Source organism: Manacus vitellinus, unplaced genomic scaffold (genome assembly GCF_001715985.3).
Source record: "Manacus vitellinus isolate BGI_N305 unplaced genomic scaffold, ASM171598v3 scaffold_16_pilon, whole genome shotgun sequence".
Classification (NCBI taxonomy): domain Eukaryota; kingdom Metazoa; phylum Chordata; class Aves; order Passeriformes; family Pipridae; genus Manacus; species Manacus vitellinus.
This window is the reverse complement of record NW_021939189.1, coordinates 16,015,962-16,043,584: the sequence shown is the minus strand read 5'-3', so window position 1 is coordinate 16,043,584 and position 27,623 is coordinate 16,015,962. Positions and strand designations below refer to the sequence as shown.

General features: G+C 45.5%; 1 protein-coding gene across 4 annotated transcripts in view; it reads left to right on the top strand.

The window, feature by feature from the left end:
* The window catches only part of MYO9A (myosin IXA), a 134,980-nt gene that overhangs the window by 73,028 nt on the left and 34,329 nt on the right, over nucleotides 1-27,623 (top strand). For all 4 annotated transcript variants that reach the window (XM_025894841.2, XM_025894844.2, XM_025894842.2 and 1 more), the window contains 6 exons: nucleotides 4,207-4,341; nucleotides 13,637-13,758; nucleotides 14,771-14,912; nucleotides 15,577-15,772; nucleotides 19,916-20,035; nucleotides 23,940-24,015. In XM_025894841.2, coding sequence (XP_025750626.1) covers nucleotides 4,207-4,341; nucleotides 13,637-13,758; nucleotides 14,771-14,912; nucleotides 15,577-15,772; nucleotides 19,916-20,035; nucleotides 23,940-24,015 — 791 coding nt within the window. The remainder of the gene's footprint in view (nucleotides 1-4,206; nucleotides 4,342-13,636; nucleotides 13,759-14,770; nucleotides 14,913-15,576; nucleotides 15,773-19,915; nucleotides 20,036-23,939; nucleotides 24,016-27,623) is intronic.

Here is a 27,623-nt window from a genome sequence, read left to right as displayed (position 1 = left end):
GCAAATCACTGCCTCTCACTTTATATCAAAGTCATTGTGTGTATTGGGGTGATGCAGGTTGGAGCTGTCCTTTTAGATTTAGTGGTGATGGGTTTTGGGGTTGTTTTGGGGGAGATTTTTTCCGGTATTGACTTTGGAATATTTTAAAACAAAGAAATTTTACAATTTCAAAGAGATAAAAAAAAATTTAAAAATAGTAAGAAATGAGATTTTTTTTTCCCCCTGAATTTGAAACAAACCTCTTTGTGATTGCCAAAACACACCTCCATGGTGGGGTGACATCACCAACGTGCATTTGGGGCTCCATAAATCAGCTCCAACATTCACTATTTATTGGCATTTTGGGAATTGGGGAGCACGGAGCTTCCAGAGCTCTGCCAAAAGCCCTTAAAACTCGTGCTGGGTTCCAATGTCCTGACTGGGCCAGTTTTAGTGAAGCAGGAGGCCTTTTTTTTTTTTATCATCTCAAGCAGAAAGGCTCCCTGGCCGGGGTTTGCCCAGATTTTAAAACTGCTTATAAAAGTACGCTTTTAATCGCAGTAATTTTGCTGTAGATTTGATATGCTAATTAATGCAGCCACACTTTTGAATTTGAAATGTTAGTTTTGATAAAGAAACAACATTAACACGTAAACTAGACTTGGCAAATCGAGGTCTAAATTCTTTTTCATCTTCACGTGATTTCCTCGTGGCTCCTGCTCAAAGGGTGGGTTTGGAACTCAAGAATTAGAAGATTTGTAAAGAAAACTCCTCTGATTCTTTTCTTTAAATATTGGGCTGCAAATTTAGTCTTAAAACTACTCAGATCACAGGTTTTTAACAGGCTGTTTAACAAAATAGTGTCATTTACTCAGACATCAATGGAAATAATTTTTTTGCACCTTGCTGCAAGAATTGACTCTGTACTGGCAGATATTTGCTGCTTTATCATGGAAAAACTGATATAACCCTTTCTGCCAAGGTATAATGAGATTTTTTGGACCAGAAAGCAGAAAAATAGCCACAAATTCCAAATTTCTCAATTTGAAAAGCTTTACCAAGTGCCATCCACTGGCCTGTTTCTTTTGGAAACTCCACAACAAATGACCTGATTCTCAGCAGAGTCTGCCAGGATTTGTCTGGCATGAAACTCTGCAAAAACCCCTTCACAAGGTCTGAAACTTTGTATTCTGGGGTGGTTTGGGAGTTACACGAACAGTGAGGTGAGAAAAATGCTGGTTTGCTCTGTGTGACAACCAGGGCAGAATGAACCACCCTCACCTTGTTTGGTACCTGCAGGGATTTTGTTAAATGCAGATTATTTTTATAGTTCTGGGCATGTTTAATTGTGGATGTCTGCAAAAAAATTATAAAAAAGAGAGCTTTAAAATATAATATTTTAATAGGATTCTTTTATAACTGAAATAGCTGTTTTTTACTCTATATGTTTCACTTGATAAATGGATTTCCACGCCCACACTAAAATATATTTGGTAGCAGTTTCAATGCAATAAATGAACCAGAACTGGAAAAAAAGGGAAAGGTTTTTTGGTGCTCAATTATTTCATATGAAATCAAGTCTGTGGGAGCTTAAAAACCTTGTTCAGCTTAAAGTCTTCACTCGTGGCAGAGCCTTAACTACTCCCACACAACATCAGCCCCATGCTTGGGAAAGCTGGTGTTGGGAAATTGTAAGGATTCTGGAATGTGAGTGTTTCATCTTCTAAGTCTTGGTTTTCTGTGATGGAATAGAGACTTTTATCTAGGGGGGTTTCAGGGGTGGGGTGGCTGGGGTCGGGATTTGTTTACACAGGGACAATGCAAAGGATCGAGATGAGAAAAAGTCACTTTGTCCTGTTTCCATCGTCACTTTTTCCATGTATAATATGGATAAAGTAGGAGCTGCTGATTATGCAGAGAGTTTAAGGAGAATTCTCCCTGAAATGCTGTTAAAACAAAGATGAGGCAGAAGCTTTCTGCTTGTTAGGCTGTCAGTTAATGAATGTCTGGGAACAAAAGGGTTCGTTGGGACGAGCAGGAGAAGGATCAAGCCTCGGGAAGCAGCGAATGGGAGCGAGTTCCTCTGCCAGGTTCAGTCCTTGCTCTGGTGGTTCCCAATTCCCATCCTCTGGTCAAACGGCTGTTTCTCATGGGCCTTTCTCCAAGTGATGCAAACTCTGGGAAACTGACCAAGGGCCTTCATCCCTGGCATGGCATGGGCAAGAGGCAGAGTCTGCCTGGCCCTGGGATAGGGAGGAAGGCCGAAGGATAAAGTAGCCAAAGAACTCTTGGGAAAATGGGTTAGAGCCTTATCCTTGTGCTTAAATGCCTTTTTCCTTGTGTTTTCACTTGTTCCAGCAGCCCAAGTCCGTGTCACACAAAGCTCCAGCTCACAAACTGTGACCACTCTGCCCGCAGTCACTGTGCCAGTTCAGCCGGAGGTGGTTCCCTGGGCAGGAGTTGGGCACAGAAGGAATATTTTCCTCCCAAGTGATGTGATCTGTTGAAAACGGACGTAGCGTAGAGAGACTTGTGGGTAGTCTGGTTTACATTCCTGGCAGTGGAGTTAAGCTGGTCTCAGGAAGGAAGTCTTACAAAATCCAGAGTGCAGATAACGCCAATCAATTGAAAGCCGGGGCTCCTGGCAGCTCTCAGGTTCTTCTGAGGTGCAGAGGAGAGAGGGAGTTTCTCCTCCCTACTTGAGCTTTGGTTCATTTGCTAATGCTTTTACCTCTCTCATTAATTTTATTTAGCTAATTGTGATGGGTGAGTGGAGCCTATGTGTGAGTGAGATGGCTTTGGTTGGACCCCAGGGTGTGGTGCACTGAGGAGCTGCTGGTGGAGCTCTCTGTGCACGTGTCCTTCAGACTCTTCACCTGTCTCTGATGACAACAGGCTTGCTGGGTGGACAGTTTTATTTGTAACTAGTTGTTATTAATTAGATGTTTAACAGAACAGTCATGTACAGGCTTGGAAGCTGCAGCAGAAATTGTACCACCTTGAGCTTGTTTTTCCCCCTGTGTGGGTGAGGTTTATCTGCTGTCACATCCCCATGTCCCTCTTGCCCCAGCTTTACCAAATCCACCTGGTGGGCAGAAGGCTCAATTTTATAATAACCAACACCTACATGAAGGAGAAAGATCCACAATTCTACTCCCAAGAAGAGTAGGAAGGATAGTCTGAGCTGGGAAGGGGCAGGTTTTACTTGCTTGTGGGCCAACATATTCCCTGCTAGGGGTCCATGGCTTCCTCTTGCCTGAGGGGGAGCAGGATTGGTTTGGGAGAGAGGAAGGGGCCAGGAGGATGCAAAGCAAGCTGTGAATTCACAGCAGTGTTGGCCTTGTTTTGCCAACACAGGAAACCTTGGTGCACCCATGTCTTGAGGAGCATCTCAGGAGGTTGTTGTAGGAGAGAAGAGAGACCAAACAGGCTTTGACTCTTCAGCTTGGAGAAAAGGCTGGGGTGGGATATGGCTGAGGTTCACAAAATCATCAGAGTGATGGGAAAAAGGCCATTTAGATCTGTAACTCACCAAGTCCTGCAATTTCTGTTATGGAATATGGATCTAGTGAAAGAAAAGCCTTTCCCCTGGTGAACTACTAGAAGTTGGCCTGAGAGGCTGTGAGGGATCATGGTGCCAATGGGTAAAAAAAACCCAAACATTGGATGGTTATCTCTTCACAACTCTCTTGCCCATGCCATGAACTAAGGGGAACACAGAGGGGCCTCTCCATCCCCCTCATCCCAAAACTGTGGGTGCTGGTAGGAGTTTCTTCCCAGGTTTTGCAGCTGGAGTGGATTTGCTTGGACACTGCACCTTGGAAGGCTGTTTTGGTGGGCTGTCTTCATGCTGCAAGCGTTTGTTTCCCAATCCTATCTCCATTTTTCCCCACAAAAGATTAATGTTGTCTTAAATCCAACAGAATAACTTGGAACTGGATTCAGGTTTCTTCAAAAATGGCAATTTGTCTATAAATTAAAAAAAAAACCACCTCTCAAAGGACTTTTGTCTTAGAACAAGTCCATCTGTCCAGATATCTAAAGTTACATGTTCTGTCTCTGATTGGGTGAATTTTTCCAGATGGCACCATATCAACAATTCCAGGAAAATTCCTACTATTAACTCAATTTAATTCTGTCTGTATTCTTTGGATTATGTGCTCCCTACGAGCAATCCACTGACTTTATGTGCTTTTGTTCTAATCCTCACTCTTGTTTTCCTTTCAGACTTTATCCATTGGAGTCCTTGATATTTTTGGGTTTGAAGACTATGAAAACAACAGTTTTGAACAATTCTGCATCAACTTTGCCAACGAGCGCCTGCAGCACTACTTCAACCAGCACATCTTCAAACTGGAACAGGTAAGGCTGGCAGTATTTATTCTCTGATGCCACTGAGTGTTAACAGTTTGTGGCGCTGATAAAGTCCTTAAATTGTTCCTTTGGTTCTCTTCTGTTAAGGAGTGTCCACTGAATTACTCAGATTTAACCTCTTATTTCTCGTATGACTCGGTGCCTCCTGTGAAATAAAATCCAGCCAGAGATTTGCTGGTTTAAATGAACATTTTGGGTTACAAAAACATGGTGAGACCTTACCCACTGCTCCTTGATCTGTGCTCAGGGACTCATCCATGAGCAGTTCCTTCCTTGCCTTTACTTGAACTTGCTTCTGTGTCATTTAATATCCCAGAGAAGTTATTTTTTGGCATCTGTTGAGGATGCCACCCCAATCTTCTGCTGGTTTTTTGCTTTCTAGTGTTGATTTGTGTGGAGAGAGGGGAAATGTCACTTCACACGTGTTCTCCAAGGTCAGACTCGAGAGTTAAGACCTTCAATGGCCCTGGCAGATTAGGAAAAATGCCTTGTTACAGGTGCCATTATCCCTCTTCTGAGTCACCATCATCCCTTGAGCTCTTTTTTCCTCTCTTCTCTGAGCTGTTCCTCAACTTCTTCCAGTTAGATGATGTTTTCTGTTGTCATCGTTCCTGCTCAGATATATTGACTAAATATTTGCATAGGCTGTGCCAGGGATGCCAGCTTTATTTATTAATGGTACAAAAAGGGCCTCGCGTGCCAGGCCAGGGAGGAATGGCTTCCCACTGCCAGAGGGCAGGATTAGTCGGGATACTGGGAAGGAATTGTTGTCTGTGAGGGTGGGGAGGCCCTGGCCCAGGTTGACCAGAGAAACTGTGGCTGCCCCATCCCTGGAAGTGTTGAAGGCCAGGTTGGACAGGGCTTGGAGCAACCTGGGCTAGTGGAAAGTGTCCCTGCCCATGGCAGGGGGTGGAACTAGAGGGACTTGAAGTCCCTTCCTACCCAAACCAGTCTGGGATTCTGGGATTCTGTATTGGTGGATTTTCACAGGACAGCGCTGTGCAATGGGACCTCCCTTCTTAACAAAAAGATGAGCAAGAAACTTCTAAAGGCTTCTAAAATACTTCAACCCACCCAAAAATTGTCATGTTGAGGCAGAACTGGAACTGGGGGCCAGTGTGTTAATTGACGCAAGTTTGGAGTGGGACTGGAAGGGGGAGAAGATGTTCAGCCTGGAAGACCAGTCTGGAGCTCACCATGACCCCTGTGCAGGTCCCTTTCACATTTCCTACATCTGGTGCACCTTGCCAGGTGTTGATAGACATAGGTAGAGATATTTCTTTTCCTCTTTAATTTCAATAGCAAGAAATTAAAGGAATTAATCTGCCAGCAGGTCAGGCAGTGTCTTTAAGCTCACACTTCTCCTGGCTGTTGGAAGAGCAGGTTGGGAAGAAGGATGCTCCCACAAAGGAAGCTCACGGGACCGTGGCCAACTGGACCATGAAAACTCAATTTTCCCCATTTTGAGAGCCAAATATAATTTGTGGTTGAACTCTTGTTGCCACTGAAGCCCAGGGAGCTGATTTGAGCTCGGAGATGGAGCTGGCACAACACAGATGGCCACGGGCACGATCTCCTGGGCCAGGAGATCCAGGAGATCCTACTGGTTTAAAGCAGCCCAAATTCCAGTAAATTAAATCTTAGGCTGCCTACATACAGCAGGTGGGAGGTTGTCAGTGGGTGAAGCATCAGCCTCAAAATAAAGCCAAATTCTCCTGCCATTTGCTGAGGAGCTGCTGAAATAGTCACCTCAAAGGAGAAAACCATCCCAGGGGGGACCTTTGCTTCCAGGGAAGGCTGCTCAGACCCCCTGCACTGCCAGACTGTATCACTGACAGAGGGTGCCTTCAGAACCTGTTTATAGGCTCTCTATTTATGGAGAATGGATTGGTATTTATGGTGTCTGTGTTGTGTTATATATATATGTGTGTGTATATATATATATGTATATATATATGTATATATATGTGTGTGTATGTATTTTTATGTATATGGCTGCATCTATAAATTCCTTTTCTACTTAAATTTCTTTTCTACTTAAATTGAGACCAAACATAAAAATCCTTGTTCCTAAATGAAAACATTGGGTTGTCAGCCTTGGAATCTTCTGGAGGGATGTCGGGAACTCAAGGCATCTGCCTTGTCTGCAGCACTGACCCAGACACTGGGCTTGTTCATTCAGGAATTTCCTAATAATAATGATGTTTTCCCATCTCATGGATTTCTCGTGGACTTCCTCATAGTAAGGTTCTCCTACCCCATGGATTTATCATATCAAGCCCATTTTAATTATCATAAATGATTCTGCTCATGACGCCAAACCTGCAGTTGCTGAAGGAGCAATTAATCCTCCATGGGATGGAGTCATTCCTGGATGGATGAATCCTGGGTGGACAGGTTTCCCCACACCTTGCTGCCATTTCCAGCAGTGAACAACATTCCCAAGCCACCCAGAATGGATTTTAGGATGCAGATGTATAGAGACATATCCAGAAAGGAGCTTTTACAAGGTTTAACTCCTTTCACTTCTCATATAACAATGACCCATTTGAACATATTAGATGATAGAAGAATATTTGGGGATTATTTTAAGCTGGAGAAGTCAGCTGGGAATGGAGAGAGATCGGGAAGGGGGTTAATTCCTAGTTTCTCACTTTGCAAACACTGCCTGAAGCTGAAGCAGATGGTGTTGGAGGCAAGAAGGGAGGAATTTCACACCCTGCTGTTTAGTCGGGAATTTTTGTACCAAATATATACATTTAGACATCCCAAAGTAACTGTTTATTGTATGGCTCTGCACTACACGAGTTTGTATGACAGGAGCATGATGGGAAGTGTTCCCACGTGGAGTTACACTGGGAAAAGGGATTTTTCAGTTGATTTCCCACTTTAACTTGGGAATTTTCCTTGTGTAAACAAGGTTTTCCTATGCCATGGTAAGGAAAGGCTTGGGGAGATGAAGTCCTGGGGCTGGGCTGGCTCTATCTGGGAGGATGGGGATGAACTCGTGGGGTTTTCTTCTGCTCTTGGAGTTTTAAATGTCATTTTTGGGGCTGTTTCTCAGTTCTCCCTGCAGCTAATGGCAATATTCCTATAGGATATATTATATGATCCTATGGAATAAAGCATCCTGGGCACTGAACTGCCCAATGCCCTACAGCCCTCATTAAAGCAGGGTGAATTTTTCATCTTTATATCCTATGAAAGGGCAACAAATTTCATAGATCATGGCAAAACCTTTATCTTCAGGACTGATTTTCACCACCTTTGGATTTGAGTTTTCTAAACCTTCAGTTTTGTGCTTTTAGACGGATGGGAAACTTAGGATTGGTTTGTTTTGGGTTTTTTTTAATCACATTTCCTCTTTCATTTCTTCTCTGCTCCAACCACCTTTGAATTTTACCACAGGATTTTGGGGAGCAGTATTCCCAGTTCCCCAGGGAACACAACACTCCAGATAGGTGTGAGCTTAAAAATCGTATTTAATGCTTTCTCCTCTGATTTTTTTTATTTGCTTGCTTTTATTTAATTGGTTTTATTCACTGTTGACCGTGACTGGATATGGAGTCATTGATAATCAAGAATGTGTGGATGTGGAAAGACATTTTCCAGCATCTCAAAGATTCTGTTGGGCTCGTGGGTGGTTTCTCCCACTCAAGATCTGTAAATCTTTAATCCCAGCCTGGATTAGGGTGCATTTAGGTTTGGCTTAGCACCTGAATAATGTCCTGATAACAGAACTGGGCCGACGCTCCCAGAAAGATAACGGAACTTCGTTCTCAACACATTCAACTCTAAAATGATGGGATTTTTCTGTTCCTAGCAGGATAATTTCCACCAGGCCTAGTGGCCCAGTTGGGAAGGTTTTCCTGCTGCTCAACATATGTATTTTAATCTTAAATTCCTTGTACTGTGGGCCATAAGCAGCCTTCGTGCTCTGGACTGGGGGAGGCAGGTGGGGTTTGTCTTTAATAGTGCTTGACTCTCTCTTTCCTAAAGTTCCTGTAATTTTCATATTTAAAATGTTGCCTATTCTGCCCCATTCTGTTTATTTGGCACCCCAGATTTTACATGCTGCTATGCTTCAAGTAATGCTATCAGCTATACTGAGATTCAGTAATGATTTACACTCATATTCCAGGTGCATTTCAAACTCTGGATCTCCATTTCATATCTTTTTTTTTTATATATTTGAGCATTGCAAATTGTGTTTTATTCAGATCGCTCTGTGCATTTGAAGCTCTAAAAAGCATCATTTTGGAACAACAAAAACTCAGATTAATGCTACCTGTTCTCCTGAGCCACCTCCCTGCTCAGCCACGTCTTTCTGAATATCGAGTTGCGATAATTAGGTAGTAAATACCTCATGTTGTTTGGATCGAATTCCTTGATATAATAAATACATGCATGGGGCTTTTCCCCTGAAGAGAGGCGAGATGAAGTCACCACCAACCTTCTCTCCTGAGCTGCAGCTGAGTCAGAGAGGCCAAATGCACATTGTGCAGTTTTGCTGAGCTGGCAGCGAGTGCGGCCCCACAGCCCCGCTCTGCTCGGGACACAGCGCAGGCTCAGAGTCCTTCAGGCTGGAAAAGCCCTCGGAGACCATCAAGTCAGATGTGTGGACAGACTGGGAATGAGATGCTGGGAAGCAGTGCCAGGAAAGGGACCTTGAAAGGGCAAGTTGGCCATGAGTCAGCAGTGCCCTGGCAGCCGGGAGGGCCAACCGTGTCCTGGGGGGCATCAGGCCCAGCATCGCCAGCTGGGCCAGGGAGGGGATTGTCCCACTCTGCTCTGCCCTGGGGCAGCCTCACCTGCAATATTAGAAAGATATTAAGCCATTAGAGAGGGTCCTAAGGATGGCAGTGAGGATGGGGAGGGGCCTTGAGGGGCAGCTGAGGGCACTTGGTCTGTTCAGTCTGGAGAGGAGGAGACTAAGGAGAGACCTCACTGCAGTTACAACTTCATCAGGAGGGGAAGAGCAGGGGCAGGCACTGATCTCTGTTTTGTGGGGACCAGGGACAGGCCCCCAGGGAATGGCCTGAAGTTGTGTCAGGGCAGGGTTAGGTTGGATCTCAGGAAAAGGTTCTTCCCCCAGAGTGTGGTCAGGCACTGAACAGGCTCCCCAGGGCAGTGGGCACAGCACCAAGGCTGCCAGAGCTCAAGGAGCATTTGGATGATCCTGTGGGGCACCTGATGTGACTGTTGGGGATGGTCCTGTGCAGGGCTGAGGGTTGGACTGGATGATCCTTGTGGGTCTAACTCAGCATATTCTGGGCTTCACTAACCCAGCACTGCCCAGGCCAGCACTTCCCCAGGTCCCCCCGAGCAGTGACGGTGCTCACGCCGGCAGAACGAGTCCCTTTGGTGACGCACCAACGTGGACGTCCTGCCAGTGTCGTCATGGTCAGGGCAGCAAAGTTGTTCTGAATGTTTGGGAAGTGCAAATCTCCTTGTGGTGGCTCTACAGGTCACCTGGAGAACAATCAGTGGCATCTCACCCAATAATTAAATGAAAACATGGAGCTGCTGGACTCTAAAAAAACCCCCAGTGGCTTTTTTTACTTCTTGACTCCATTTCTTTTGCCAAGTCTGGGAGCTCAGTGCTCTCCTTTCCAGGGAACTTGCATCGCTCAGGTTTCAGCTGCCCAGGGATGGGAGGAATAAATCCCCACATTTGTATTGGGAGCAAGGATGCCAAAACCTGGGCTCTGTGGACTTTACTGCACTAGAAACTTCAGTAGATAGTGGTGATTTCAAGAAATTGAAATGTAAAGATGGTCTTCTAGGAATAGGACATTTGAATTGGCCGCTGAACATATCTTAGTTTGAAGTCAAAGTATAAATTTAAGCTGATTTTTAATTAACCTCCAGTTCGAGGTTTTTTGGTTTGAATGGACTGAAAGTGTTTCATGTTGTCTTTGTCTTGTCAAATGAAAACCTCGTGTTGTTTGGATGGAATTCCTTAATATTCCAGTGTTCTGCAAGGACCCTGCATCCATCAAAGGATGGCAGAGGCTTTGCTGTTGTACTCAGAAGTGAAGGAATATTTTGGAGGCTATTTTAAGGATTTAAAAATTCCTGAATTCTGCGGGAAGACAGTCAGGAGAATATGAATGTAGAAATTATATAGAGTATTAATAACTGCAATTTAATTAAGTTTATCATATATACAATTTTACCCTAAAGCTTCTACCTTTATGTGGACAATCTCCAGGGTGTTCTGAGACCAGGAAACACCCCAGGAGTTACATTGGTCAATCCCAAAGCCATAGTTACATCTCCTGAGCTGTGATTCTGAAGGCAACCAAACCAATAACTGGAAAAATGCTAGGAAAAAAGAAATAAGAGGAATTTTTTTTCCATTTAAGCTTTGGAATGGTTCCTGCTGCTGTGTATGTGCCTGTCTTGAAACGAGAGCACATGTCTGAGTTATTGTGGAAAAGGTTTTTAGATGAGGACTTTAATCCCTCTTCACATTTGGCCAACACAGCAAGAGGTTGCAGTGGGGATGGAAGGGAGGGAGCAAAGAAACCCCAGGGCCTGGACTGAGTGTTTCTGACCCAGCCCAGAGGAAAAAGAAGAGCCGAAGAAGGGAAAATTAGCCAAAATCCTGCAGCTGAAGGAACCAAGGCCAGGAGGGACGTGACAACTGGCGTGAAGGCTGTGGAAGAGCCCAAAATGAGCCTGGAGAAATAGACACCAGAACACTGCTCTTTTAGGGTCATTTGCTGGAGTATAGTTAAAAAAACTCAACATCTGGCATTGCCAGTTGGTCATTTTGCACTGATTTGAGGAGCAGGAGAAGTTTTTAGCATGTAGCCCCCTTCAATGTGTGGCTGCTTCACATGGATAGATGTCTAGAGGCTTCAAGATGAGGGTGATGGTTTGTGCCTGGTTTGGACACATGGAGGCTTAAAACTCTGCATAATTTGAGGTTTGGGGGGGAACAAAAATGGAAGGCCCCCATAGAAGCATTTCAAAGAGGAGTCCCAGTAATAAATAGGTGAGTGCAGTAACCTCCCCCAGCCACCCGTGAGCACTGAAGTAAACGCTGCTCTGGGATCAGCTCCTCAATTTATTGCTCTCCGGCTGCTCCCGGCCAGGCTTGAGCTGGCAAAGCTGGGACTAATGGACCCTGCACTCAATTAAGGGGCTGTCAGAGGCAGGGGGTTGATGGATGATGCTGACTCCCATTACCACCATCCCTTTCCTGAATCACTCAGGAGAAGCTCCAGAACACGCAGCCCGTGCAGGAACTTTTTTCCTGCCTTGCGCTGAAAATGTGGTGAGTTTTACTCAAATACCTGGTTTTGAAGTGCCTGTAGTTCACAGGGAGTTGAAGATGTTGTGGTGCATGTGTGCTGGTTGCTCTGCAGAACCTGAAGGAAAAAGAATATAAAATTAAATTAAAAAATAGAATCCATAATGTGGAGTTGTTCTGTATTTTCAGGGGTTTTTTTTTGTAATGGGATGAGTCATATTTTGAACCCAAAAGGCTTTAAGGATTTTAAAACCTCCTTCTAGGCCTGCACAGAGTCTGTATTGTTGGTTTAGGGGTGGATGGTGTCTCCAATATGGAATTCAGGACCTTGTAGGGAGTTTTTAGGAAAAATTTCTTGTGAAATGTCTCAAAGCACTTGATGATCTTTAATTCTAAAAATAATATCTGTGGAGTTCATGTTAATTTTGGATGAAGAGAGTGGAATGGACCGTTTTTGAGGTTGTTTGCTCATGTTAAAAATAAAGGCAGATAGCAATAATATGATTAATTGGATTGTTAGAGAGATGCATCAAATTAGGATTTTAAGAGTTTTTTCCTTTTCTTCTTCAATTCTACCATCACAATGTTCTACGGTAGAGAAGTGAAAACACAGCTTGGCTCTGTAGGGCTTTTTCTACCACATGGAGTAAGGTGCACATTCCAGTCTCTCTGTTTAGACAGTGAGTCACGAGCCTTAAAAGCATATGATAAAAATTATGATTTTTAAACTCTACTTTCATCCAGATTCCCTAAAATAATTTCTGCATAGGAGTTCTTCAAGAAATCCATCTGAAAATCTGTCTCGGAGGAGATGAGCTTTACAAGAGAGCAAGAGTTGGAGTTATTTTGGTGGAAAAAAGCTGAGGCTTTTTTTGCCTCAGCATGAATTTAGGGACAGATCCTCACTTTTCCTGTAGAATGTCATGGTTCTGCTGGTCTTGGAGTGGTGACCTTGGCTACCTGGAGGGCTCTTCATTAGCCTGTAGAGCACCAGGCATTAGTAGTGTGAGATCCAGAAGAGCAAAGCCTATGGAATCAGGAGAAGGAGATGTATTGCTTTTTCTTGCCGTTAAAGGAGTGTATTGTATATATTGTACCAGTTTTCTTCCAGCAACTAAATAATAATATTGATGCAAATATGTTGGGTGATGCTTTGGTTGATGTGCCCCTGGCATCCAAAACCCCTTCCGTGCCCTGGGCTGATCCCACAGTGTGGGAGATTCTGCCCCTCTGCCCCATTCAGGTGAGAGCCCCCCCTGCAGAGCTGCCTCCAGCTCTGGGGTCCAACAGCAGAAGGATGTGGAGCTGCTGGAGCGAGTCCAGAGGAGGCCACGGAGCTGCTCCAAGGGCTGGAGCCCCTCTGCTCTGGAGCCAGGCTGGGAGAGCTGGGGGTGTTCAACTGGAGAAGGGAAGCTCCAGGGAGACCTGAGAGCCCCTTCCAGTGCCTAAAGGGGCTCCAGGAGAGCTGGAGAGGGACTTTGGACAGGGGATGGAGAGATAGACCAAGGGGGAATGGCTTCCCACTGCCAGAGGGCAGAGATAGATGGGATATTGGGAAGGAATTGTTGGGCATGAGGGTGGTGAGGCCCTGGCCCAGGTTGCCCAGAGGAGCTGTGGCTGCCCCATCCCTGGAAGTGTTGAAGACCAGGTTGGGCAGGGCTTGGAGCAACCTGGGATAATGGAAGGTGTCCCTGCCCATGACAGATGAACTTTAAGGTCCCTTCCAACCCAAACCATGCTGTGATTTAACAGCAAACCAGAAGAAGAAAAGCAAGAATCCCTGCACAGCCAACCAGTGTCTGAACAAACATCTGGTGCATCTGAAATCGTAAAATAGCAGGTGGTTCTCTGTGGTTTAAGTTGTTCCAGCAGTTCCTTATCCTCACAGGAAACACTGATGGCACATCAGCAGAAGAGGTGATTGTTTTGGTAAATTGTGCATCAGTTTCCACAAACCTGTTTGAATTTTGCCTTTTGTTTTTGCTTGCACCAAACATTATGTCATCTGTGGGGCTTTTTTAGGAGGAATATAGAGCAGAAGGAATTAGCTGGCACAACATCGACTACATAGACAACTCCAGCTGCATCAACCTGATCAGCAAGAAGCCGACGGGGCTGCTCCATCTGCTGGACGAGGAAAGCAAGTGAGTAGGAAAGTGCAGGCTTTGCCAATGATTTTGGGTTTTTCACTTCAAATGTGTTTATCCTTTATTTTTACCTCTTGTGATTCTTCCCGGAAAGGTGCTGATTATCTCACTGGGCTGATTTGTGTCTCTAGTTTTCTTTTCGAGGTGGTAATGCAAGTGGTGGACAATCAGCAAGCTGAGCAAAAAGCCTTTACAAATAATCATTCAAATTGTTTTTCCAGAACTTCTTCCATTAAAGGGAAGGGAGAAGGTTTCTCTTGCTTCTCTCCTCCTTTTTCTCCCTGTCCCTTACAGTGTAACAACAGGAACATTCTCGAGGCTGAGCTTAGTGAAGGGAGAAGCCGGGTGCAGGCTGTGTGGGTGCTGTTAGTGGGGTATAAGGTGGATTTATCAACTTACTGTAAAAATTAAGCCTGAATGAGCTGAGGGCACTCCTGTTTAGGGGCTGCACTTTCCCAGGGTTTCATGGGCATCAGGGATGCAGCTCAGATGTGCATCCTTGGTTCATCCACCTGGCTCATCTCGGTGGAAGTTCCCAGAGGAGCTTCTGGGGCTGCCTTTGGGTGGAAACTTTGGAGCAAAATTGTTCTTCTGTCAGATACTCCTGCCAGATCTCTCCATGTGAAGGGGGCAGGGAAAGGCAGTTTTGCTGAGGTCACCTCAGAACCACATGGCTGTGGCCAGGGCACGAGGTGTCCTCCCACCATTTGCTCGGAGGTTTCTGCCCTGCTTCTTGTCTCACTGAGCAGAGTGATGCTGTCCCAGCGATTCTGTGCTGGACTAAAACACTTCAAATTAGGGAAAGTTGTGGAATACACCCCCAAGCTGCAGATTTACATGAAGCTGGAGGATGGAGGATTGCCTTGCTCTTACTCAGAGGCCCTGCCCAAGCAGGCACAGAAATGGAAGCTCAGGATATCTCTGTTTTCCCTTTTGTGGCCGAGAAAAAAGGGGTAAAAGCTTTTCCCTTGTGTTTACAGCTCTCTTCTGTTTAATTCTTCCCACTCAGTTTTCCTCAAGCCACAAACCAGACGCTGCTGGACAAATTTAAACGTCAACATGAAGGGAATTCCTACATCGAGTTTCCAGCAGTCATGGAGCCGGCTTTCATCATCAAACACTACGCCGGCAAAGTGAAGTACGGAGTCAAGGTCTGTCCCCCAGCTGTTCCCTGGGAGTTGTTTCCATTTAAATCTGGGATGGGGAAGGGGAGGCTCCACAGACGTGTTTTGGAGAGATTTTGGCTCAAGAAGAGACATGTGGGTCGGGAGAGAAGTGTTTGGTGAAAAGCTTGGCTGGAATGAGAAGGTGGGGACTGGGGCTTCCTGTTCTCCTCCACATGGGCATTTGGGGGAGGAATTTAGGTTAGTGCTATGTCCCGATGAAATTGTATGTCTGGTGACCTTTCTGGGCTTGGTTTGTGCAGAAAGCCCAATGTTTTACTCATCAGGAGCCAGTTTTAAAGCAGGTCACGTGAGCTCAGGTCTCAGCATCCCACTGCCACAGGTACTTTCTGAAATCCCACAGGAACCATTTCAAAGTTGACCCTATTTCTACTCATGCCAGTTATTAGCAGAGGGAATTCTGGTGGGCAGGGGAATAAAGAGCCTCAGGATTTAATCATGTTTCTGATACAATAAATGCCCATTATAAGCGTCAGAGATGATGGTCAGAAAGATGATGGTCCCATCTAATATGGGAGCAGAAAAGGAAGGTGGAAGCAGGACTCAATAGTCGTGGAAGATCTTACCCAGCATATCATGTGGATATTGTTTATTTCCCTCTTTTCTCCCCTTCCTTTTCCTCCTTTCCCAGGATTTCCGGGAGAAGAACACAGACCACATGCGGCCGGACATCGTGGCTCTGCTGCGGAGCAGCAGGAATGCCTTCATCTGCGGAATGATCGGGATTGACCCCGTGGCTGTTTTCCGCTGGGCCGTCCTGAGGGCCTTCTTCAGGGCCACAGTGGCCTTTAGGGAGGCTGGGAAACGATACGTGGAGAAGAAAACTGGTACGTGTGTCCCTCTCCTAATCCTGGTGCCTGCTTTGCAGCTGCAATTGAGGTCGAAGATATTATTATACTGTTTTAAGTAGCCCGACTTATTAAGTGATTAATCTGTTAAAAAACTTGTTAAAATGGCAGGTGGGTTTTTTTGCAGGAGTTACATTTAAAGGGACATTTGGAATTTAACATATCACAAGAAAATATTTTCGCTTTACTGCTGCTTGAATTTTTCCATTTTTTATGGGTGCATGGATAGGAAAACCTGAACATTCAGAGGTGTAAAATTTATCCAGCAAAAAAGGCAAATTGGTTTTGTTTGAGTTCTTGAGCCGTTACAACCAAAAAAAGGCAATAATTCTTCTCTGTCATTTTCCAAGCTGTTCACCCTTTCAGCTCCAAGAGAGCGTGTCTCTTGTGTAGCAAAATTCATGGCTTTGCAGTCACCCAGAACAGCCTCACAGGCATTAAATTAAAGAGAAGTGATGGTGCATCATCATGCTGGGGCAGGCAAGGCCTGGCTGTGCTTTCAGACCATTTCTCTGCATAAAGCAATTTGGGGCAGACGGGTACAAGCCATTACTATTCATTTCTGGGCACAAGAGGGCTTGAAATTTGTGATGAAATTAGAGCCTCAGCAGGGAAAATGTCAGCTGAGTTAGAATTAAGCCCAGAGCTGCCCCATGAATTATTTTTTAATCAGAGAGGTGCATCATGGAGGAGCCTGGGACAAGGAGCATAGGGATGGAAGCTGTGCAAGCAGAAAGAATCATTTTCTTGGGAGCGAATCCCAAGAAGAGCAGGAGGCAAAACATCAGCTTTCAGCTCTTCCTGGCAAACCACTCTGATGTGGTGGAAGAGAGATGTTCCTCATGAACCAGGGTCTGTCTGGCACATCCAGGCACGTTTATGGACAACGGGGCTTCATGATGCCAAGAGGGAGATGGCAAAGACCTTTGACTTCCAAAATCCATCTTTGCATTTTCATCTTGCATAAAGCCCAGGCTGAACCAAAGTGAGCTGGCCCAGGAGATGATAAAAATCTGTTCAGTCTTGGGAAATAAGAGCTAATTTCAAGCCCTGCTTCGCTTTCTGTCTCTCTGGCCACTGGTCATGCTCGTCTCCTCCCTCCTCAGCTGCCCTTCTGCTCTTCAGTGTGGAGTTTGTAGCCAAACTTGCTTATATCTCTATTATATCAATATACAGGTATAAATTAGAGTCCAGGAGGTTTTCAGACAATTCTGAGACTCAATTCTTGCATTGCCTTCTCTTTCCATGCCAAAACTAACTAATCATAGTGATAGCTGAGTTTCTAAACCTTTTCTAGCATGTGGTGCTGCTCTTTTGTCTGGTGTCCTTTGGCCTGTTTTCAAATGGCTTTCTTTGTAACCTCTGTTTTTTGAGTCAAAGGAAAAGAAAAAACATACAAACACTCAGAAAGCTGTGTAAGGTTTGTCTTCAACTTCCTGACAATCCTCAGATCGTTTATACCCTGAATTTCTCTGGGCATCAAATTGGGGAAAAGTCATGGGGAAGTCACCAGAACTAGTGGGAGGAGGTTACATAAATCTAATTTCCATACTGAGGTCACCTTATCCATGGGAAAGCCCTACAAATGACGATGGAGCTGGGACCACTCACTTTAAGATGCCCCACCATCTCCTGGCATGACCATCCAGGTTGGACAGGACTTGGAGTAACCTGGTCTAGTGGAAGATGTCCCTGCCCATGGCAGGGTGTGGAACTGGATGATCTTTAATGTCCCTTCCAACCCAAATCATCCTGGGATTCTGACTTCTGCCCAGGTCACCCTTAGCAAGTTGAGATCTGTAGCAATGTTTTCATCCACTTTTGCTGTGACCTCATGCCCATCTCCCACTCAGTTGTCCTCCTCCAAAATCCCATCCATCCTGCCAAAGCACTATAAAGCAGGTGGTTTGGGGGAGGTGGACCTGGCAGAAGGCTTGGCCAGTGTCTGGCCAGTGGGATGGGCTAGTGTAGTGTGATACATCCACTGCCAGATGCTTCTCCCTAAAACAATGCAGAAAAGCCCCAAACTGATATTTTTTCACTTGTGGCAGAAAGCATTTGGGAGTGATTAAAGTATCACTAAAATAACCCCATCTCCAAAGTAAAAAGCAGAGAATCAAAGACAGCACATGTTTGAGGTTTATTTTGGGTTTTATCAAACCTTGATGGCTTTAATGAGCCAGATTTGAGCATCTGACTGCCCACAGCTGTGGAGCTTTTGATACAATGATGGTAGATAAGTGAGAATAACTTCTCTCACACGTGTTCATACATTTAATATCTGTATAGAATTTTCTTTCAAGGCAGGTGTGGTAAGGAGGCAGGGAAATATCTGCAACAGGCTTCTTTCATTTAGGGCTCTTTGCACTCTTTTGTCTCAACCCCAGTTGGGTCTCTCTTGCTTTTCCCCATCTAAGCCACTCTTGCAACACCCAACAGGGATTTTCCTGAAAAATCCCTGGCTTATGGATTAGCAGCTCTGCACAATTTTGCTCTGCTTCCCTTTGCATCATCCTCTTGGTTATCTCCTCCATGCCAGCAGTGCCCACCAGTGCTGGGGATGCTCCTGGAAGAATAATCAGCATTTTTTCCTGCTGGCTTTGGGGACTCTCCTTTTTTTTGTGCTCCTGATAGTGCAGCTTTTGGTAACAGTGTGACTGTCCTCGTGAACCTGTAGGTGAAAAGCAGCAAAGTGGTGTCACTGTGAATTTTGTTGGGTATCTTTCTCTTCTGCCCAAGTGCTGCCAACTCTCCTTGGATGGAACACAACCTGCAGTTGGCTGAAGGGTGAAATTCTTCAATACTTCGATTTTTAATTATTTTTATCAGTGAGTTTATCAGTGAGGGTTGAAATGGTCCAATAGAACTACGTGTTTGAACTAGATTTGTTCGTGAACTTTGATTAAAGGAACATTATCAAGCTTTTTAGGGAAGAAATTTGGCTAATTGACTTTTTTTGCTGTATCATCACTACGAATGTATTACACAAAAAAAACCTCCTAATCCTTTGGTGGAAAAAATGGTACTGTTCTTATAAACCTGACTGTGGAGAGTCCCAGCTTTCTCATGGTCTCGGGCCCCTGCCTGTCCTCAGTGGGCTCTGCAGCTGGATTTGGCCCCCAAGGGTTGGTCCGTGGGTCAGTGCCCACTCTGGACCTACACAATAACACCTCATCAGAAACAATCCCAGGGGCTTCTGCAGATTTATCCCTGAAGCTGGGCACCAAAAAAGCCAACCTCCTGTGAAAGAATTAAAAAACCTCACCTGTATTTGCCAAGTAAAGGTGACAGCAATCAAAAACTTGGTCCTTGAGGTCTCACTGGTGTGAATGTGAGGAAGAGGCCCCTTGAGAGTGTTCCTTTGGGAAGTTCATGCAGGTCCTTTCTGATGATTCGATGTGTTGGTATGAAATGCTTCCGTACGTGCCGGCACAAGGTAACTCCTCGGTGACCTCATCGCACCTCACGGGAGCGTCACATGTCCCTTGGCATGGCCAAGGGTGACGGAGAGGTTGTCACAGTGTCACCTGTATGACCTCTCCTCCACCCCACGGTCAGAGCTGGGCCACCAAAACTCCCCTTGGCGGCGCAGCAGTGGCTCCTTCCAACTCTGGGCCTCAAACCTGTCATGCCAAACTCCAATCTGCCCTCCAGGAGCATGAAACCCTTGTTTAATGCAAAGAATTTATATTTTTCCTTTTAATTGCCATTTTCTGAGCAAAGTGTGGCACTGGGGTGCAGGGTGAGGGTTCCAGGTGACCCTGTCAGGGAGCATCTGCACCGGGAACTGCGGGAAGCTCCTGGCAGAGGCACAGGAAGGGTTTTAAAAGAAATTAATAAAAGTAAATTTATGTAATAATCTAATTTTTGCCCAAAGAATCTTGGAGCGATTATAAAGTGATTATGCTCTGGCTAAGAAGGATTATGATTGGGATTGGGATGTGGTCCAGCTCTTGTGCCACAGCACCGTGTCCGGAGGAAACCGAAGTTAAATTGTGTCGACACGACCCTCGAGCTCTCGCGTCCCTGGGGCTCGTTCTTGCCCCTCTCCTGATTTCTGCTCATATAATCTCTCTCTTCTCTCCATTTTTTTTTTTGTTTGTTTTTATTTTGCTTCCCAAGGGCATGATGATGCAGTGCCATGTGCGGTTTTGAAAAGTGTGGATAGTTTTAGCTTTCTCCACCACCCAGTCCATCAGAGGAGCTTAGAGATCCTGCAGAGGTGCAAGGAGGAGAAGTACAGTAAGGCTCCCCCACCCACCCTCCCCTCTGATACAGCACTCACACCAGAAATGGAAACCAGGTGCATTCTGTGTCCAAAGGGTCAAAAACAATGCCCCAGGAGCCTTCCAGCATCAAGCCAGTGCCTTAGAGCAATTTGGACCCTATTGGGAAATCATTAGGCACAGTTGGAAGAGGAAAATGAAAAGCAAAGTCACCTCTCTGGAGGTATCATATCGTCGGTGGTTTCCCCGCTGATGTTAAGGAATATTCCTGATACAAGGCAGGGTGCTGGTACACCTGGAATTTTACTTCATTTAGGTTTCATTGGGCTTCAAAACTAACTTCGGCTTGTGAAAAGATTGTCTCCAAGGGCTTTTACTTAAAGCAGATGCATTTGGCAATGTTATTTTACAGAATGAGTTAAGATGCACTTGGTCTCCACTTCTTCCTCCTCACTCCTCCTCTGTCACATAACAAACTCATCCTGCATGACAACATGGACACTCCTGCCTGCACTACTCTGTTTTATTTGCATATATAAAGAGATATTTGGTGCTCTCATGTTCAGCTATCTCATTTTCCTGCCATTATCCTCTCCCTTCGTGTGGCACGTTGAGGCTGACAGCACTAGAGCTCTGCTGTGCACAATCTGCACGGGCAGAGCCTCAGCCCAAGGTGCTTAAACATGAAATTTAGGGGGAAATGCAAACCACCTTTTTTTCTCTGCAGAGCTGAGCGTGGTAAGTGCAGTAGGTGCATTTTAAGTCTTCACAACTCTGGGTTTCCTGTTAGAAACTTTCTGTCAGGTGTCTGTGCTTCCTGCAGCCTTCCTGCAGTGGGGTTGGGGGAGCAGAGGTGGTTCAGTTCTTAATTTAGACTTTCATTCTTATTTTAACTACATTGTTTTTTCCTACCAGTTCCCACCACTCCTGTAAGAAAATATAAAGGAATAATACTAAATTTGACTAGGTTTTAGATTTTGTTACATGGTGTTGTGCTAAGTGACCTCACTGATGTCACTAAGAAACCATTGAAAAGGAAGGTGATTAACAGTTATTTTACTTGTAATTAATTCATCAATTTAACTTTAATTTGCAACTTAACTCAGCAATTTGGAAGGTTTTGGGGGTTTATTTGCAGTTTTTTAATGGGAAGAAGGAAATTCATACAACTCAAGGAGCTTTAACTTAACGGGAAGCAGCGAAGTTGAGCTCAGCATCTTAAATCCTCACTTCTTATAGACTAGTCCACACAGTCTGGGCTCTCTCAGGATTAATCTAATGTGTGGATCCGGGATCTCCGTAGTTTGGGAATTGGCCAAGAGCATCTGCCCAGACCAACGAGTAATTCCTGTTCTGCATCCAGAAATCATTCCCATCTTCCCACGGGGTGCTCTGCTCTCCCAGGCTCCCCAGCTTTGGCTAAACCAGGCTTGCAGTGTGTGTGATTTTTCTGTTCCGAATTCAGCAGGTCCGTGGGCCCCGCAGGCGAAGCTCTTTGGGCTGAGGTTGCCCTGGGGACTCAACTTCTCCCAGAAATCAGATGAGGTCACATCCATGTCATCCTCGAGAGAGGAAGCAAAATCATCTCCTTGTCTTGAATTGTGCAATTAGTTCTGCCACAAAAAAAAAGAGAGAAAACTAATTGATTTGATGAGTTTATTGAGATTCCCTTTAGGTCCCTCTGTATTCAGCTTCCATAGCCAACTGATCACCCTTCCCTGGCCATCTCAGCTGCTTCCCTGGCACTGTTGGGTCCATCAATTAATAGTCTTTCTCCAGAGCAAGGCACTGGGTTTAGACATTCCTGAGCTCAAGACCAAAGGTCTGCTGGTTGATGTTTCTCAGTAGGAAGTAGACTGGGATTATCCAAGGCTCCTCTCAATGAGGACAAAGACCTGTTGGGCAAATCAGACTATCTTTGTGAAACACTCCAGCTGAAGAAAAGGGAATGTGCTTGAAAAATCAGAATAATTCCCTGCCTGAAATGTAAAACAGATCAGGCTGTGTCTGGACTGGATGAAGGGGAGGGAGTGTTTGCCCTCACACCACTGTCCTTTCATACAGAGCATAATATTTACAATATCCTATATTCATTATACAGAATTCTCAAAGCCACATGTGACTCGTCAGCTTAAACCTGTTTCCCTTCTGTTTACAAAATTCCCCCCTGTATTTCCCAGAAAAGGGGCTACATCAGCGTGGCAGCTTTTATTTGGCTGTGGCACTGCTGAATTTCTGCTTTAAAAAGCCAAGTGATGGCACAACATAGAAAAGTCTTCATTTTTGGTTTGTATAAAGCAATATTTCAAGCAGATTCCTGATTATTCCTATTTTTCCCCTCTTTACAACTGGGTTTCTGTGCTGTAAACCAGCAACTTTGGGCACAGAAATGCCAGTCTTGGAAGAGGTGAGAGAACACTCCTAGGACAAGAAATGTAACCAAAAAATGGCTTAAATGGCAAAAAGAGGGATTGAAAAGTTTTGAGCTCAAGGCATTCCCATGGATTATCTACCTGGCTTTCCAAAAACCTCCAGAGTTGGAGGTTGCCAAACGTTCTCAGCAGAAGGGATTTGGTCCTGCCTTGGAGCACAGGAGGGATCGAAGATGACCTGTGGCAGCACATTCCCAAATTTCCTTTTGCCCACATTTCTAGAACATTTGGCCACCTTTAGATCCAATCACTTCACCAAGTGGACCTTTCCAGGCACCTCCCGCCCAACGTTCAGCTTCAAGACAAGCTGTTACAACAGCTCACCAGGTCCAGGAGGATGGGAGATGTCCTGTTAAAGGGATGTCACCTGTGAAGGTTTGGTAGGAATTCATCTCCTCCTCAGGGATTTGAGGCTCTCAGGAATGGCAGAGCAGCCGGACGAGCTCAGGTCTTGGCTTTGTATGTGCTTTGTATTCATCTTTGAGAACAAAAAGATCCTCAGGACCCCTTTTAGCTCAGCACCTGAGCTGTATTAAATAGGAAAGTGATAAATGTGGGAACTACTAAACCAGAGTTTAGACTTCTTTTTTTTTAGAGAGAGGGTTTTTTTTTCCACTTTGAATGTCTCAGGGTAAAATAAAATCCATTTTCCCCACATCCAGGTGAGCACTGAGATGTTTCCTGTCTCACAGCAGCATTTTCCAGGCGGTTAGAAAATTGCTCAGCTGTTTTCATGTCAAACTCCAGATTATCAGATCTTTAAATTTCGGTGGCTTCGTGGCTTGAAAAGTGTTTTGTTGTCAACGAAAATTGTCTCCTGTCTCCCTAAAATGCTTGGTTACAAAACATTTCCACCTGGGGGAAGATAACAGCTTGAAACAGCTGCTTCTGTAACCATGTGTGGCAGCTTCCTTGACTGAATATCAAGTAGATCTTTTATTTAGTATCTTATTTTATTAGAGATATTTTATTACATATAAATTACTCTAAAACTAGATATCAAAGGAGAGGTTCAATGGACAATCAAGCCTATAAAAAGTAGTATATATAGTGTTTTCTACTATGTTCTTATGTTTGTAGGGAGGGAGGGAAGAAGTGTCTAAGGAATAAATTACCATTTTTCCAAGCACCCTGTTCATGTCCAGGTGTTTTGCCCACGCAACTGGGTTATCCCATGCACAGGGGAAGCTTGGGAATGTCTTGGCCATGCAGCACACGAGTGGCTGGTCCCCCCCCATCTACGTCTTCCTTCATGTTTGCTGGGACATGGTACATGTGTGGGAGGGCAATTACAGTGTTAATTACTCCCAAGGGTGATGACTCTGGCAGAGGTGGGAGCCATGGGCATGTCAGCATCCTTTGCACCCGGGAATGCCTGGCGTGTGCCAGGACACACCCACGCTCCTTCTCAGGGCTGAGCTGTGACTGTGCTAATTGGCTGCTGGGGCCGAGCCAGGGAGAAACATCTTCCTTCATGTGCTGCTCCAGGTATCACTCGGAAGAGCCCGCGGACGCCGCTCTCCGACCTCCAGGGAGTCAACACCATCAACGAGAGGACCCAGCGGTAAGGCCCTTTGCACGGCAGGGAACGTGGGCTGGGAGAGCATTGCCTGGAGTTACAAATGACTGTGTTGATGTTTCTCACATCTTGGTTCTCAGTTTTTGTCTTCTCTTTGTTTTATATGTGTGATCAGGTCTAAACATCTTCACCTGACTGAACAGCAGGCGTGGGAAGCGACTTCCCTGTGTCAAAGCGCAGAGGTTGTGGGTGGGGTGGTGGCCCAGGTGGTGAGAAGCTTAAAAAAATTAATGGATATGCCAGTATCAAGGAAATAATCGTTTAATGAGGATGGGTTTGGGGGCAGAACTGCCCTCACACAGTGTGTGGTGGCTCAAGACACCCCAGAGTGGGGAGGACCTGGAAGTTGTGGGGTTTGAGGTGGTACCTTGCCAAATACTTGCTTGTTTTTAAGGCATAAAAGCACATTAACCTCAAAACTACTTGACTTCTGCAGATTTTAGGTACAGATTTAGTTTTAAATCCTTCCTTGAAGGTTCTGGCCATTTGACCAGCTACTTAATGAGCCTTTCTTGTTCTAAGAGTCAGTTCTGCACTTGGAGATGCAGATCTGTGCCTCCTGTGCAAAAGCTTTGCCATATTCATTTCAGAACGAAGTTGCTTGTGAAGCCAAAGTCTTCATTTCCGAGGGATATCTGGGCACTGCTCCTCCTCCTTTTCCCCAGCTACTCTTGTGCTATCCCTCAGCAGACCCCAGGAAGTCTAATTATCCCAATCCCACCTCTGAAGGGTTGCGGTGCCTCTCTGCTTCCCTCTGAGCAGGTGTGTGTGTTGGGGAGAGATATGAAATCAGAGCATCCTCAGCTCCTAAAAACCCTGCTTGGAGCTGCAGACCTCCAGCTGTGACTTCATGACTGCTCTGAGTTTTGAGAGGAGCCCAGAACAAGTCAGGAGGAGTCTGAGACTGTCTCCTGAAATGTGTCCATCAAATCTTATGTCTCAGAGGGTTCCCTTCCACACAAGATAAAATATCCTCCAAATACATGATTAAACCTAATTTTTAATGGCTTTAATGCCAGACAGCTATGACAGGAATTAGATAGATGTTGTTCCTTTTTTTCTAGGGGAAGAAAAGTGGCTTCTTTTGCCTGGCTTTGTTCATCATGTGCCTTCTGAGTGTCATCAAGACCAGAATGTCCCTCTTGCTCTGAATTCCTTCCCTCTGAGAGTGCTGGTGGCACCCTACTGAAGGAGAACTGAATGTTCTCACATCATTACAAGTCAGCTTATTTGCAGTGGTCAGAGAGGATGGAATTTTTATGGAATTGATGGATTGAATTCATAAATCTGTGCCACTTATTGAGTTTTAGCAGAAATCCAGGTAGTGCAACCCTGGTTGTCCTCACATCCATCTTTCCCGCCCCTCCTTGTCTTTCTCCTGCTTCTGCAGCTGCTGGGGCTCAGATCTATTGGGTCTGTGGTGACATTCGAGGCAGGGCAGGTTGGTGTCTCCAGATGACGTTCACTCTTTCTGGCAGCTCTGGTTGTGCAAGTTTCCCTCAACATAATGTAAGGTGAAACTTTGTCCCTGTGGAGATCCCCACATGTAGATAAGAGGAGTCCTGTGCAGTTTCTCCAGCAAGCCTTGGGTGCATGAGGAACCTGTGGGAAGTGGGATGGGGCTTTCCTTGCCTGCCCAGCTCCAGCTTTGGAGGCACATTAGTTCAGGAGCTTGGGCTGCTGATGTTTTTATAGCCCAAAACATTTCAATTATCTCAGCAAGGCGCTGTTGTAAAGGCAGAGAAAGTCCTCCCGACCCAGGCAACGAGGGGATGTGTTTATTTACTGTGGGGTTCAGTCTGTGGTCTGCTCTGTTGATGTGGCCTAACAGACCCCAGCAGAGCAGACAAATTGCCTTAAACAGCCAGAGTTGAGGGCAGCAACTACTGTGCTGCCTTCTTCATCCTCCTCAGCAGCTGTGTCCTGCCAACAGCCCCAGTTTGATACTTTTACTGGTATATTTGCAGAAAAGGTGCTTTAAAGCTGTCCTAACTCCTGTGTTCCTCCTGGTCTCGTGCCTCAGTTCACGGTCCAGGGTCTTTGCTTCCCTTGGGCACCAGCAATGATGGCTCCCCAAATGTCACCTGTGCTCCTTCCCTCTGGAAGCACAAACTGGATCTCTCACAGGATCTCTGTGCTCCATCCTGCACTTTCAGAGTAGGCAGGTAATGAGTGATTTTGCTCTGAGGAATCACATCACACTTGATAAATGCTGGTATTTCAGTTAAATTGCTCTCGTTGAGCAAGAAGAGGTAAATACAGGGGTGCAGGTCTATAAGAGAGATTTGCTTTACCAGCTTTCCAGCAGATAGACCAGCAAGGGATTTACAGCACTAAATTAAACAGGAATTTGCTTTCAAAGCCATCTCATGATCATGCGGTCGCTGATAAGGCTGCGTTATACATCCAACCCACAGGATAGCCTGGGGCTTGTTTCTAAAAGCAATTTTGAGGCATGACATCACACAGGAAGTCACTGTGGAGGGTTTAGGGAGCCAAGAGCTCTCCTCTGATCTCAGAAGAAAGTGGATGGGTGGTTTGCACATGCTGCGGGGGGGAAACCAGCCCTCGGTGGAGCTGCATGTGGTGGAAGTGCCTTCACCGGCTGTGGAGTAATGAGAACCATGCCATGGGTAACCCAAAGCACCCGGCTGGCTGAGATCCTGCTGGTTTGGGTTCACTGACGACACTTTAATATGCAGGGGTGTCTGAGCAGGTACTGCTCAGTCTGTCTGGAAGCAGCTGGTTGGGCTCAGTGAGATGATTGACCGCCCAAGTACCCAAAGTTTGTGTCATTCCCATATTTGTGTACCCGTCATAAATTGTCCATAATAAACAGAGCTGTCACTTTGTTTCTTGGCTTTTTCAAAACCATGTGGGAGTTCCTAGGGTTTTCCATTCTCTAGTCTTGTTCAGAGTCTGTATATCCACACCCAGTCTCCAGCTGAAGAGGGCATTGAGGTCAGCCAGGATTAGTGAGAGGTTGTAGATCCCAAAAGTGGACATTGAGGTTAAGTGGTGCCCATCAACCGCTGGGGCTCTTTCCTACCTGCAAGTAGGAGTTTTTGGATGGATGGGAACCTTGCTGTAAAGAAAATGAAGGTGGACAGGAGGGATCACCTGGATATTCAAGCTTCTCACTAACCTCCTTGAATTGAACCTGGTTTAAAAAAGCAGATCCTGGAGCACTCAGCTCAGGGGTTTTACTTTGCTGTGATTCATCCCTTCTTTTAATAGTGGTATATGTCAAAATGCTGATTTAATGAGGCCAGGAAGGAATTTGGGAAGCGCTGCGGCAAGGCAGGAAGGAGACTTTGCTCCGAGGCCCTGGCTCCAGGCTCTGAGCTGGATGAAGGAGCAGCTTTACATCCTTTGTTTTTTAATTTCCATGTGATGCTTTAGATCTGCCCTTCCTCCAAATCAAGGCTTTAAGGCAAAGGGCTGCCTTGTTGTCAGGCCTCAGAAGTGGCTGGTGCCAGAGGCCCCATTTAAACCACAGTGTCCTTCAGCATCCTCATGACCTGGTGCTGCTTGGAGTTTCCTCCTATTCCTTTTCCTCCTGGCTGAGACAGCTCTGGGGGTGATTGCAGACC